The sequence below is a fragment of the Rhinolophus sinicus genome, chromosome 5 (assembly GCF_057876585.1).
Source record: "Rhinolophus sinicus isolate RSI-liver-muscle chromosome 5, RSI-T2T, whole genome shotgun sequence".
Taxonomy (NCBI): Eukaryota; Metazoa; Chordata; class Mammalia; order Chiroptera; family Rhinolophidae; genus Rhinolophus; species Rhinolophus sinicus.
Window position 1 is genome coordinate 27,108,283 of NC_142505.1, and position 13,951 is coordinate 27,122,233.

General features: G+C 39.6%; 1 protein-coding gene across 2 annotated transcripts in view; it reads right to left on the reverse strand.

Moving 5' to 3' along the window:
- KAT2B (lysine acetyltransferase 2B) overlaps window positions 1-13,951 on the reverse strand; it is a 91,359-nt gene that overhangs the window by 21,094 nt on the left and 56,314 nt on the right. For both annotated transcript variants that reach the window (XM_074312789.2, XM_074312790.2), the window contains exons 7-10: window positions 9,779-9,885; window positions 5,717-5,842; window positions 3,279-3,415; window positions 748-956 (exon numbers count right to left, since the gene is read on the reverse strand). In XM_074312789.2, the coding sequence (XP_074168890.2) occupies window positions 748-956; window positions 3,279-3,415; window positions 5,717-5,842; window positions 9,779-9,885 (579 nt within the window). The remainder of the gene's footprint in view (window positions 1-747; window positions 957-3,278; window positions 3,416-5,716; window positions 5,843-9,778; window positions 9,886-13,951) is intronic.

The following is a 13,951-nucleotide window of genomic DNA, read 5'->3' on the forward strand; positions in this document are numbered from 1 at the left end:
TGCCAAAGGACCCGTGATAGGGGGAATCGTGGACAGCACACAAAGTCATGGACAAACATAGCATATGTTTCTGAAGATTAGTCTTACTCAGAAATATTACAGAAACATGATGGAAAAGAACAGAAAATGCACATGCACAATTTGCCAAAACCTGCATTATAGAATCCTGTCAGACCTCCTGTCTAAAATGTCACTCTGACATTTCACGGCATGAGCATGGATCACAGTCCACATAGGCTTTTGAGCTACGTTTAAAATACACAAATTAGAGATGTTCAGTATTTTGGGGGGCAGGGGTTGTTTGTTTTTAAGCAATAGGTTTTCAAAGTTTACCTGTCCGATATCCCAAAATATTCCCAGGGCTCATAGACCTGGGCAACAGTGGCACCTAGTTAAGACACCAAAACCAAGAATGCTTTCTTTGACTATGAAAAAAGTGGGACAATCTTCTTTTATATTCTTACATTGCTATAATGAATGAAGCACAGCATGGTCATCAGCAACTTAAAATACTTTGTTATTATTAAGAAAAAAGCTTCATTATTATTAACAAAAAAAAATCTACGAATTGTTGAAAAATTCATCTTAATGCTTTTAGACATGGCAATTATATTAATGTAGCTCTGTATTCACCGTGTGACAAGAAGCTGCAGGTTTGGTGGGTGGCAACAGCTGACTTTCATGTTCTGAGTAGTTCCTCTTTCATTTTAAAAGGAAATAAAAAAGGAAGAGCAATGCACCACTTACGGGTCAAAGACAAGCCGTGTGATGTACTCTTTTGGCATTCGGGGCAGCTGATGGGAGAACACGTTCTGGAGCCCGACCAGCCACATCAGGATCTTCTTATTGGGTTTCTGGTTCAGGGAATTGCCGACCACGTGAAATTCAATCACGCCCCTGCGCTCTTCCATCCTGGCTGCCTCATCCCTGGCCGAATGTGCTGACAGAAAATTGGTCTGGGATGCAGAAGACGGAAAAAAATTACAGAGCTCTTATCTTAAGGCAGTGCAGATAGGACGTATCAACACTGCTGTTCTTTTTTCTAATAAGGTATTACACTTGTGGATTTTCAGGGTCCCAAACAACACACGTAAGTTATGAAAACGTAGAAATGGTAGGTAAAGCATTTTGAGAGATCAGAGTGTTATACATGTACATGGATATTTGGTGTAGATTAAGAGTCACCTAACTTTTCTGTAAAGGGCCAGATAGTAAGTAATTTAGACTTTGCAAGTCATAAGGTCTCTGTGGCAACTAGTTAAGTGTTGTACTGTCAAAGCAGCCACAGACAATACATAAATGAATGGGTGTAGTAGTGTTCCACTAAAACTTTATTTAAAGAGGGAAGGGTACACTGATTTGGCTTGTGGGCTATAGTTTGCCAACCCCTGGTTTAGAGGAAACCCATCTGGATGAGCTTTATAGGACCTTCGGGATGACAGACCCCAAATTCTCACCACAGGACCAACAGTGGTAGTCACACTTATATTCTCTTCGCACTCATTTTTGGAAGACAGTTTTCTTTCCACAAGATTGTCTGTTGACCCCCTCTCCTCCATGGCACCACAGTGTTGTACCAGCACTTTCTGCTGCCCTTCCTATTTAATCCACCAGTGTGCAGGGACATGTTCAACAAGCAGGTCGCCAGGGAAGAAAGCCCTGACTGGTAGCACTTGCTCATATCATGGGTTCACAGATGGCTGCCCAGGTCACCAAGTACCACTGTGGTCAATTTCAAGCTACCAACATATTTAACAACCGGCTCACAAAATTCCTGAAAATGGAACAACTACCTTGTGCGCACCAGTACAAGCCAGCTGCAGACACTACTAAATCCACCCAACACATTTTGATGTGTGTGATTACATCTACATTTTAGAGCTAAAAAAAAAACTGAGTTAAGCTAATCTGTGAAGGAACTAAATCTCTGACAGACAAGTATACAAAAGGTACTAGCCTTAGTCCCTAGGACTCAGTATCCAGAAGGAAATGGAAAGGACAATTTTATAATGAGATCTCTCTCTTACAACATTCCAGTTCTCTGAATTATCCTCAATATCATAAACATCCAAGGAAACATGACAAATCAAAAATTGATACTTTCATCTATCAGAGCAACACTCAAAACATTAAAAAAAATGTTTTGCAAAATAATCTCCAAGCTATTTCCTGATTTCCTAGAAACTGCCAAAAATGCCTGAAACTGCCCTGCCCCTGGATGCAATGCATGAGATAACAGCAGTACTTCTCCCAAAAATGCTTTACTTGAATCTAATCTAATCATGAGGAAACAGACAAGTCCAATGTCCAGAGAGACATAATGAAAAACTAGTGACCAGGACTCTTCAACAATGGCACTGCCATAAAAAACCATAAAAGGGCTGGGAAACTGTATCAGATTAATGGAGACTAAAGAAATGAAGGGATAAGAACTAAATGCAATGCATGATCCCTGACCGGTCCCTTCCAAAGACAGCAACAAATGTTATCAAGGACATAATTTGGATATATGGAGATTTGGATATGGGCTATATATTAGGCCATGGCAAACTTTTCTGTTAAAGGCCAGATAACAAATGTTTTAGCCTTTGTGGGCCATACAACCTGTCTCAATTACTCAAATCTGCTCTTGTAGGGCAAGGCAGCCATAGACAAGATGTTTCAATAAAACTTTATTTACAAAAACACCCAGTGGGCCAGATTTTGCTATAGCTTGCCTACTCATATGTTAGACAATATTGTAACCTAGCTAAATTTTCTGATAGTGGTCGCTACATTGTGGTAATATAAAAGAACAGTCTTAGTCTTAAGCAATACAAGCAAAGATAGTTAGGGGTGAAATGTTACCACATTTGCATTTAATTCTGAAATGGTTCCAAATGGTTCACAAAAGAGAGAAGGAGAGAGACAAAGGGACAGAAGGAAAGTGAATACAGCATAATGTTAACAAATGGTGAATCTAAATAAAGAGTCAATGGATCTTTATTGTGGAATTTCTGCAACATTTGTCAGGGTTTAAATTTTCTAAGATAAAAAGTTGAAGGAGGAGGATGCCTTCACCTTTGTGAGATTATAAGCATGCTTCCCTGTGATGTGATATTCATCAAGTGGAATCACCTCCCCACCAGCTTTTCCTGCCCTCCTCACCAGGTGAAATGCAAACCAGGGTAGCAGACATGCTCACTCTCCGTGACACCATCCCCATTTCTGACAACTGGAGTGACCAGGGGAGGAGAAGAAGAAGTCTACAGCCGGCTGCCCAGGTTCACCCTGCTGACCTCTGGTCCCAGCATTGCCGCAGGGTCCGTGATGGTAGACATCACCTCATCGATTAATTCCATTGGAATATCCCCCATAACTCGGGGTTTCTTGGCCTCTTCCAATACATGAGTGTCATTCATTTTCCTCTTTTCTCCTGCAATAATCAAAATAAAAGGGCAAGCAATGGACCATTTTATAAACACAAAGGAGATAACACATGTCAACTGATCCAACCAATATTCTAATAACACTAATGGATACGAAAGTGAACTCTCCGTTTACCCAGGGAAGCAGCGGCAGTTGAAGGTGGGAGGACATCACAACAACTGCCAACCATAAATTCACTGAGTCTTTTCTATGCTCTGTAATAATTTTTGAACTTGATATGTAAGTCATTAAGGCATTAATTTCTTCATATACAAATGCAAGCAGTGATTCTAGCTATCACTGGTTATTAATCTCTAATTTAGTCCCTTGGTGTTTATAGAAAAGAGTCCATGAAACACCAAGCTGTCAACATTGTTTGAAACTTGTTTTATGGCCTAAAACGTGACCAATTATTTATAAATGTGTAGTGCCTTCTTAGAAAGAATGCGTATTTTCCAAATTTTAGAAGTAATGATCGCTATACATCCATTAGATTAGGCTTGTTCATCATGCTTTCAGGGCTTTTATATTGTACTGATAGTTTCATCTGCTTAGACTACAAATTACTGAGATGCTTCTCCAAGTTTCCAACCGTTGGTTTATTTATTGCTCCATGTAGTTCTGCTAATCCTCTGTTTCACATCCGTATATACGTATGTATCTGTGTGTGTATGTATGTTATGCGTATATGTCCAAAAATATTTGAAATACACTAGTGAGCTGTTTTATTTTGCTGGTAAATCTAATTTTTTCATTATAAAACGACTCCGTTTATCTCTCACAATGCTTTTGTGCCTTAAGATGATGCCTCACAAAGTGAGCATTGCCGTTCTCTACATGTCACATGCTGGGAAAGGCCAGGCGAAGAGAAGGAGAACATTCTTCCACTTTCCTCATTAGATTATATGGTGGCTTTTTGTTTTTTCTAGTTTGGTTTGATTTTTCCTTTTTTTTTTTTTTTTTAGTCATAAAACGTATTTATTTTTACAATTAAGTTTTTAAAATTTTAGAATTTCCAATCTAATAGATTCTTCAGGTGTGAATCCCACTAATAACGTTTCCATATAGCAATCTCATTCTCTTTAATTAAAAAGGAGGAGCAATGTAAAGTAGCTTGTCCATATGAGATCTTCCAGAAGTATTACATGTTACTTACCAAATGGACTTTGTTGAGTTCTTGCTTTAATAACTAACACTTTTATTTGTTGAAGGAGTGAAAATGTTTGCAGTCATTTGCTCAACAAACCTTCAAATTCCATGATTCCCCAAGAGTAATTCTGTGAACTATTTATTCTGTAGCTGAGGTTTATACCTAATAAGCCCCAAACTTGACAGACTGCTAATAGTGTTATAATAAGAAAGCATCTGAGGGAGCATCCGAGATCCTGCTTCCCAGCCGGTCATCAGCTTGGCTCACATAAAATCTTAGAAGAAAAAAGCATCTGAGGCTACATCTGTGCTGAATATTTGCTGCTTCATATAAAAATCCTCTTCTCCCTCTCTTTTGTGTCAAACGCTTCTTTAATGTCAAACTTCGTCATACCTAAGATTTGTCTGATGTCAAGCCTATGGACAGAAATGCATTCTTCAAAACATTCTGTAACTGTAAAACGCCTTCAGAATTGAGATGTTTTTGCCCATGTGGCAGATTACACTCATGACCAAATTCTTTACCCTCCTAGGATCCACACTCTTTGCCACGTGACTCTGCAGTTCTTCCCACAAAAGGAGTACATTTCTTCACCCCTTGACTCTGAGTCTGACTACATGATTTGCTTTAGATGACAAAAAGAGGCAGGAATGATGCCATATCAGTTCTCAGCCTAGGCTTCAAGAAACTGTATTTCTGCTTGTTTTCTGGTGCTTCTGCTATCATCATAAAGACATATTCTGTTCCAAGAAAAGGAAAAGAGGCCCAGTGATCCCAGGAGGAGGATGAGAAATATGTGGAACAGAGATACTTCATCTTAAGTGTTCTTGCCACATCCAGAACAGAGCCCCACCAGGAAGAACTCATGAGCAAGCCCAGCCAAGACTGAACGAGGCAGCTAAGATCAGCCACCGACCAGGCAACACACAGAGTGAGTGAGCAATGATAATAAATGATTATGGTTTCAAGACTCTGCATTTTGGGTTGGTTTGTTACACAGTTGTAACTAACCAATATTGCTCAAAGTGATTTCCAGCCATTGAAATTCTGGACATGCACAGTCTGTAATTGGTCTAAGTCTACCTCTGGCACTCCTCAGATTATAATAGAGCTTCTAGGGCAATTCACAGCTCTCTATTATGCCCCCTAAGAGCTTACCTGGGTTTGCCTCAAGCCCAGAAGAGCCTTTGCAGGAAGGACTGGTGCTTCCTCCATTCGGCTGCTCAAGGGAAGACGAGGTTGAATTGTATGAAATTGTCCCAGCCACAGGAGGTGGATTGATGACTGCCCCAATAAAGGGAAAAGAAAGTATTAGATGAGTCCTTTCTTATGCAATAAGGAACCAAGTGCACATGAGACCATCCCATTGCTGCTCAACACCACAAAAAAGTCAACTTTAAAATAAAAGAAATGGGGTCAATGTGAGCATTATAATAAAGATAGTAATGGATTTAACCCACTGAATGGAATATCTGAGGCCAGATTGATAAAAATCAATCAATCAATCAATGGAGAGAAGGTAAAGCTCTTCCTTAAAGGAAAATGCCAACAACTTAATAAAGAAGGAATGATGGATGTTAGAAAAAAATTTTCGGAAGCCAACATATAATAATTGATTCAGGGAAGACTCATCTGTCCAGCCTAAACCTTGTGAGTATAATTTTAATGAAGGCAGGACAGCCTCAGAGTATCTCCCCACAAAAGTACTTTTTGATTTACAAAAGGAAAAATGGTAACGTTGCAGTGGAGAAACCTTCTGAACAGGACCTTAACCAAGTGATCAAACTTAACACCAACAATAATGGGAGAGACCAACATTATGTGCCTCCTGACGTGATGCAAAAATTACTATAAACCACACAACAGAGGTAAGAGGCAAAAACGGACAATAGCCTATGAATTAAATAATAATATCGCATCACTGTTAAAATTTCTTACTTTGATAACTATACGGTTAAGTAAGAGAATGTCCTTGTTCTTGGGAGATATCCACAGTAGTTGGTCATGATGTTTGCAACTTCCAAATAGTTTAGGAAAAAAATAGATCGATCAATCGATATAGAGGGAGGGAAGAAGGCAGGGAGATATGGAGGGAAGGAAGGAGGGAAGAAGGGAGAGAGGAAGGGAGAGAGGGAAGGGATAATAAAGCAAGTATTGCATAATGTTAACACTTGGTGAATCTGGGGAAAGGATATGTAATACACAGGATTTCTTTGTCCTATTCTTACAACTCTTTTGTAAGTTCGAGAGTCTTTCCAAGCAAAAACATTTTGTCTTAAGCCATTGTAAGGAATAGGACGTTGCTTTGCTAATGTGCTGCTGATCTGTAGCTGATGAGTTAATGAGGGATACAGACTTTCTCAGTGACATTGGTCACATATATGACATAGTATGGCCGTGCAGACAGATGCCCAGAGACAATGTTCATCCATGTTTCAGTACAGCCACAGTTCAGTCACAGAGGACATTCCCAGCAGCCAAGAAAGTGACAGAATGAGAAAACCAAGCAACAGAGACACGCTAACCTACAGCACTCCTAACTGAATGGCAATCGGTATGTGAAGAATCAGAATGTGCCGAAGTGCCAGGCTACGTGGTTTTCCTTCCAGCAGACAGGCCTCCAGAATTTCAAAGTACAGGGAGTGATTCTACACAAAGAGCATCTTGCATAACTTCAGAGCCATCATTATGAATGTCATTTAGCACAGTTGCATGGACGTGCAGACGTGCCAATTAAGTCGATGATTACCCTCTTCTTTCTCCCCAGAGAACACACTGCAATTACAGAACAGGAGAAGACAGCCTGCTTCTGACGGCTTCAGGTAATACTGAAGAGTACAATCCAGCTTAACTGGGTCACAACCTTACCCACAGAAATAAACATGAAATTCCCAGAGGGTCAGAGACAACCTCCATCTTCTCCATCCTGTGCGATGACACAGGTAATGAGCTGAAAGTGGAACAGACTGGGAAGCATTTTGAGGAGGAGGAGATCGGGAGTTTTCACACAGAAAGAAATCCTCTCCAGAAAAGAACTAAGTTGACCCTGCTGAATAGCTTTGGTGTCCCCCTGCCTGAAGGAGGAAACTGTGTTCTTCACTCATTCTTTCTATAAGCATTTGCCTGCACAGCAGAGCCCCACAACGCAGTAGTTAGAGCTCTGGCTTATCATGTGGCATCGTAGTTAGGAATTACACAGACCTGGGTATAAAACACAGTTCCATCATTTAATGAGATCTGATCTTGGGCAACTTGTTGCCCCTCTGTGAGCTTCTATTTCTCATCTATTTTAAGGGGATAATAATAGCAATTTCCCAGGATTTGTGCTGAAGCTTAAAGATATGAAGCAAACCTCATGGGTAAGCACAGAATGGTACTATTCATTATTATTATGGCAAAATTGGGTCTCTGACCATACAGAAGTCACACTCATAGGAAAGAGACAATGTACAGGAAAAAATGGGGCTAGGATAGCATGAGGTGTTCTGTGACACAGCAGCTCTCAAACATTGCTGCATCTCAGAATCACCTGGGCAACTTTTAAAAGTCTCACCGTCCAGGCCATACCCTAGGCAAATTACATCACCCTCACTTGGGAAGGGATTGACATCAGTATTATTTTAAGTCACTGTGGGTGATGCTATTGAGCAACCAAGTTTGAGAACCAAGAACAGAATATAGTAAAGGTCTGTGAAAGTCTGGAAGAAAGGAGTTCCAGTACTTGCTAGAAAGCACAGGAAGAATCAGGAAAGAGTTTGTGGGAACAATGCTAGCTGAGATCAACACAAAGGTAACGTGAACAGCACTGGGACAGAGAACCATATGGGGGATAAGCCCCGTCACCACAGAGAACTCGAGTAAACGCGAGGCTGGAGGGAGCATGGAGCATGTTACATGCATAGATGGGCCCCAAAGCTCTGCAGGTTTGGGACCAGACAAACAAGAAATTATATTCTATGACCTAAGGGTAAAAAAATAAAAAAACACGCAAAGATTTTTTTGACATGTTTTTGGTAACAAGAATCCAAAAAAAAGGGTTTGACCCAAACCAAAATACCTCATTCCCTAAGTACCTTGCTTTGTAAGACTTTAGTTATATTTACATCCAAACGTGGGCTCTAGATGAAAGAAAAAAAAAATTTAATCACCTTCTCAAATGCATTATGCTGAGTCAAAGAAGCTAGACTCAAAAAGCTATGCACTATATGATTCCATTCATATGAAATTCTAGAAAAGGCAAAAAACTATAGGAAAAAAGAATCAGTGATTGCCAGGGCTGGGGGTAGGGCAATAAATGGGCTACACAGGGGTACAACAGAATTTTCTGGGGTGATGCAACTGTCCACTATTTTCAAGGTAGTGGTCATTACACAACTATATGTGTTTGTCAAAATTCACAGACCCATATACCAAAAAGGGTAACTTTCATTGCGTGTAATTTTTTTTTTTTTAAAGCAAGAAGAAAATCACCTTTGCTGGAGGCGATACTGACAAGTCCCCGTATTACACATTGAGCTACATCTACTAAAAACTGACATCCAAATTCTTCATTTTCGTCTTTCCCCAGGGCCACATATAAATGACTGCTTTGGTACCTCCTGCCAAACTTCTCCGAATCCTCCTAGTGTCAAAGGCAGGAATTCAGATCATCTCTCTGGGATCGGTGTGACTCCAGAAATCACATGTCTTCCGTCCTCACAAAATGCCAGGTGCTATCACTGTCTGACTCAAGGCAACAGCCAGGGCATCTGGCCCCACTGGGAAGTTCTTCATGCCCTGAGACTCAAGACTGCTGTCCTCCACTCGCCATCTATCATTATCCATGACAGTAACTTGATGCATAAAACAGACATGGATTCAGAAACCAGATTGAGACTTGATTCCTAGGCCTATCTGGCCCTGACTGAAACTATACGTGTCTTTAAAAAGAGTCACCATTTGACTACAGACCTGAGCTGCGTGGTACTTTACACCTCCCATAAAACTGTAACATGCAGGCTAAGCAAACCCAATAGTAGGAGCAGTAGTGGTGGTTTTTTTCTGTTTGATTTGCACCTGCTTTCCTCATTAATAGAGGTGCAGACGCAAAATTTGCTGGAGTGTTTACTTCTTACTGGCTCCAGTCTTCAATTTCTTGATGAAAAGCACAACTAAATGCAGAGTGAGCTACAAAGTGAACACTTCCTGGTTGTTCTCTTATTTATGCAAAAAGACATTTACCTGTTTGGATTCCTAGCTGGCTGGTTCTGGAAGAGGCTGTGAGAAAATCCTGATCCCAGATGGGAGAGTTTTGACTATAAACTTCTTCTTCTAACATGGACAGGAACCTAGACACAAGAGTAAAAGCAACAGTGAGATCAAAAACTAATATACTACCAGAAGGACAAAAGCCCTAACCATCTATGGCAATAACCTGAATCAGCATCTTACCTACAACTCAGAAATATGCTAGTAAATTATGACTCAAAGGATGATTTAGTTGGGCAGCCCTGGTGTATTCAAATACAAAAATGCATTTCTACAAATTTATTTTCTTCTGCCTCTGCATAGATTGACACAACATAGAGCATTATATCAATGGAAATGCATTCTACTGAGTCCTACTCCGTGAGTCTGAGAAAGATTTCAGCCCTCCAGGTAGCTATCATCATCATTATCATTATTATAACAAAAGTTGCTAACTTTTATCAAGTGCTTGCTATGTACCTGCGCTGTTCTAAGACCTCATTGAATCCTCACATCAACCCAATGTGTTACATGTTTTATTTTTATTTATTACATACACATGTAGCTCTTACTCTATGACAGACATTGTTCTAAGTGATTGATGTATTTGAACTCTCTTGATCTTCATAACTTCACAGATGAAAAAACTTAAGGCATGGAGAGGTTAACTAACTGGTACAAAGTCCCTCAACTAGTAAACTCGGGGCCAAGTTTGAACCAGTGATTAATTAAGTTATACTTTTCTGTCATGTTGTAAACCAAATGGATCTCAAGTTTTGAGGGCCCATAGAAATTACCTGGAGACCTTGGTCTTGAAATACAGCTACCCAAACTCCACTTAGGCTTACTGAATCAGCCTGTGAGAATGGGCCTGGGTAACTAAATTTGGTAAGTACCTTAGACAGTTCTTATGTACGCCAAAATTGAAGATCTATGGTTAAAATACCAACACAAATCTGCACTTCTGGTACCGGAATATCTTCCTGCAAGCCTCTTTTTTAAGGCCCATTAATTCTAGTGGAGAAGCACAGAACAATGGCTAAGATCTTGGGCTCTACAATCCACTTGCGAAGCTCACCACTTACAATCTACATATTCTTGAAATGAGTTCTTAACTTTCCTCTTCTATAAAATGGAAACATCAACATTAATTTTTGCATCGAGTGGTAGTGAGGGATAAGCTATTGTGCATGCCTGACCCCTGGCAGGTGCTCCGTTCATTCATTCAATAAATAGTGATTGAACGCTTACCACATGCCAGGCACTGTATTAGGTTCTGGCAGGACAGGGTGAACAAAACAACCACCTGACCCTCATGAAGTTTACACTGCAACGATGCAATAAAGGTGAGCTATTATAAGTCCGCTATCCCTTCTCTAAAACAGTAAAATCCAAAAACCCTTAAAAAAAGATTTTCCATAGCCCATTTTGCAACAAAAATCTGACCTTACCATACATAAGGCTATCATAGTCCTTATAATTATAAATGGATTTGATTTGGGAAATTGCCCCCACCCCTGCAGCTGTGGGATATGGTACAAGGTACATGTGTTATACTACCTTTATGAAATTTTTAAAATTTTGAATTGTGAAACATATCTAGTACCAAGGTTTTGGATAATTGTTCAAAGATCTGTGTTATCATCATCATCACTGTTACTAAAAGTACCACTATTCTTCTCATTTATCAATGCCTGCAAGATTTTACATGGCTTCAGGGGAGGGAGAGGTTGATTTCTCACAAGTGAAAACATGTGGGAAAAGGTCCTGAGGGTCTTCTGACTTGCTGCTCATCGAAGATTTAAGAACAAGGTACCATTTGAGTGAATACCTACCCGCACTCACCAGTGTAATTCATTTCATGGCTTATAGAAAACGCATCAGTCACTTCTTGCTCAGCAAGCCACCATTAAAGTATGTTTTAAAACACTTCAGTGTGTTTCTTAACAAACACAGAGAGATGGACAGCCATAAGAGGTAAAATCCTTACTGAGATCATACTCTGATCTTGCTGAGAGAGAAGGTTCTTGATGCATTTTCCTAAGCAGACCCTGCCCTTCCTTTACACAGCCCTCAAGCTTTCCCCACCTGCCCTTTACCATGGAAGTAAATTTGCTTTCCTCTTTCTTCTTCTTTAATAATTATATAATCAGAACACTCTTCACAAAGCTCTGCTAGAGACTCACCAAAGAATTCCATTAATTTAGGAAAATAATTATGTGTTATATATGTGTATATATATAGTTATTTCATTATAATAAAGAACAGTCTCACATTATGGACATGAAAAAGTACTTGTTTTATATACACAGGATACAAAATTATAGGTAGAATGAAAGAACACACTGCATGGAGAAAAAATAGAATAGATATTTCTAAAAGCACCAAAGATAGTTCAGAGTGGTAGGGCTATAGCTGGTGTTTCGCTTTTTAACCAAATTTTCATCGACATGCACATTTATCATTTTTAGAATGAAATGTGGATATTAAACCTTTTTAACAACAACCTTTTAAGTCGGTGGATGGGGGAAAAGGCACAAGTTAAAGCCAAGTGGAAGAAAGGGCAACATATGAAGAGGAGGCAGATAAGGACGTAAGCCCCGAAAATGCCTCTGAGAACCACAGAGACCTCACTGGGTGATGCAACTCACATTTTGCAACAGTGACCAAGAGCACCTCAGGCTTCAATACCGGGGGTGCCAAAAAAAATGTACACATATTTTAAGAGATGCTATCTATGTATTACGTTTTGAAGTTGAATTGAATTACAGTAGCAATGCGTAGTATGATGTTTCTTCAAAAGATGGTGTTAATCAAATGAATGCTAGCATCACCATGCAACAGGCAGGACAGTCAAAGAAAACGGCAGAAGCACAGTTGTCATTTCAGGAGCACAGGACCATTTTGAAGTGGTATTTGAAATTCGAGAATGTTGTGAAAGTACAATAATGGAGGCGTGAGTACTCCAACACACCTAACGATTGCACGCATTCATGATAAGTTTGAGACACATGGTACTGTGTGAAGAAACTGAAAAACAGTATGTGCAGCGATACAAGTGGACACTTTGGTCAATGTTGCTCAAGCAGGAGTTCGCCATAATCAAAACTGTCTGGACACTGATGGTAACCACTTTGAGCACCTCTTGTAATTGCAGAAGTCAGATGTGACTTGTATTCATCTTTTGTTATCGGTATGTATTGAGTACTAAAATTGTAATAGGTTTTTCCTTTATGAAAACATGTATACATTTTTTTGGCACCCTCTATGTATGTGATTCTGCTGCCAAACCTGTAGGTATAAATCCCTAACAGCCTCAAATGTTGTCCTAGACCATGAAAAGGGATTTAAAAGGAGAAGTGGGTGGTAGTTTTACCCTACCATTAGTAACAGAGAAGAAAAGAAAGCAGCATTGATTTTTTTAGCTCAATAGCATAAGCATGCCAGAACTCTGGGTTGAAGGAACAAAACACACTATAATTAGCAAATATCTGCAAGAAGTGAAATACATTTGCTGTGGGGGAAAAAAATTGTTAATATGCAAGGTAATTAAAATTTCTCTTTAAGCACGATCAAACGTAAGGGGGATCCTAAGTCCCTTGGCTTAGAGACAGAATGACAACTGTAATCTGAAAACATAAAATGCTGCTTATGTGACAAATGTAATAGAGAAATAAGTAAGAAGATAGCTTTACTCTCTAAGGAAAGGAAGTTAGACCAGTTAGAAAGCAGCCATGAAATACATGAGCATGCCCAGAGTTCACAACCCTTCAGGGGCAACATCCAAACTGTAGAAAAGCGCTTTTGAGTCTTTCTCCCTGGAGAAAGCCAAAATATTTGTGTCATGCCTCAGTCGCAGGTATTGGTTTCCTCAAGAAAGCACAGAAAATCAGGATGTGAGGATTTATGTACGAAGATTATACATTCAGCGAAAGCTCATCAGAATTACCCATGAAAGGCTCTACCTAACGCTTAGGATTCGTGTTAAATCACAAAGGAATTTCCAGTCCATTTCTATCCGGAAACCATTTTTGTTGTTGTTTTGGACCTAACATATTTTTAAAAATTAAAATGATCTTTCTTGAGACACAAATTAGGTAATCCGGTAATACTAACTTAATAATAAAAACCTAGTTTCTCAACTAAAACAGGGTTTCATCCATCTTT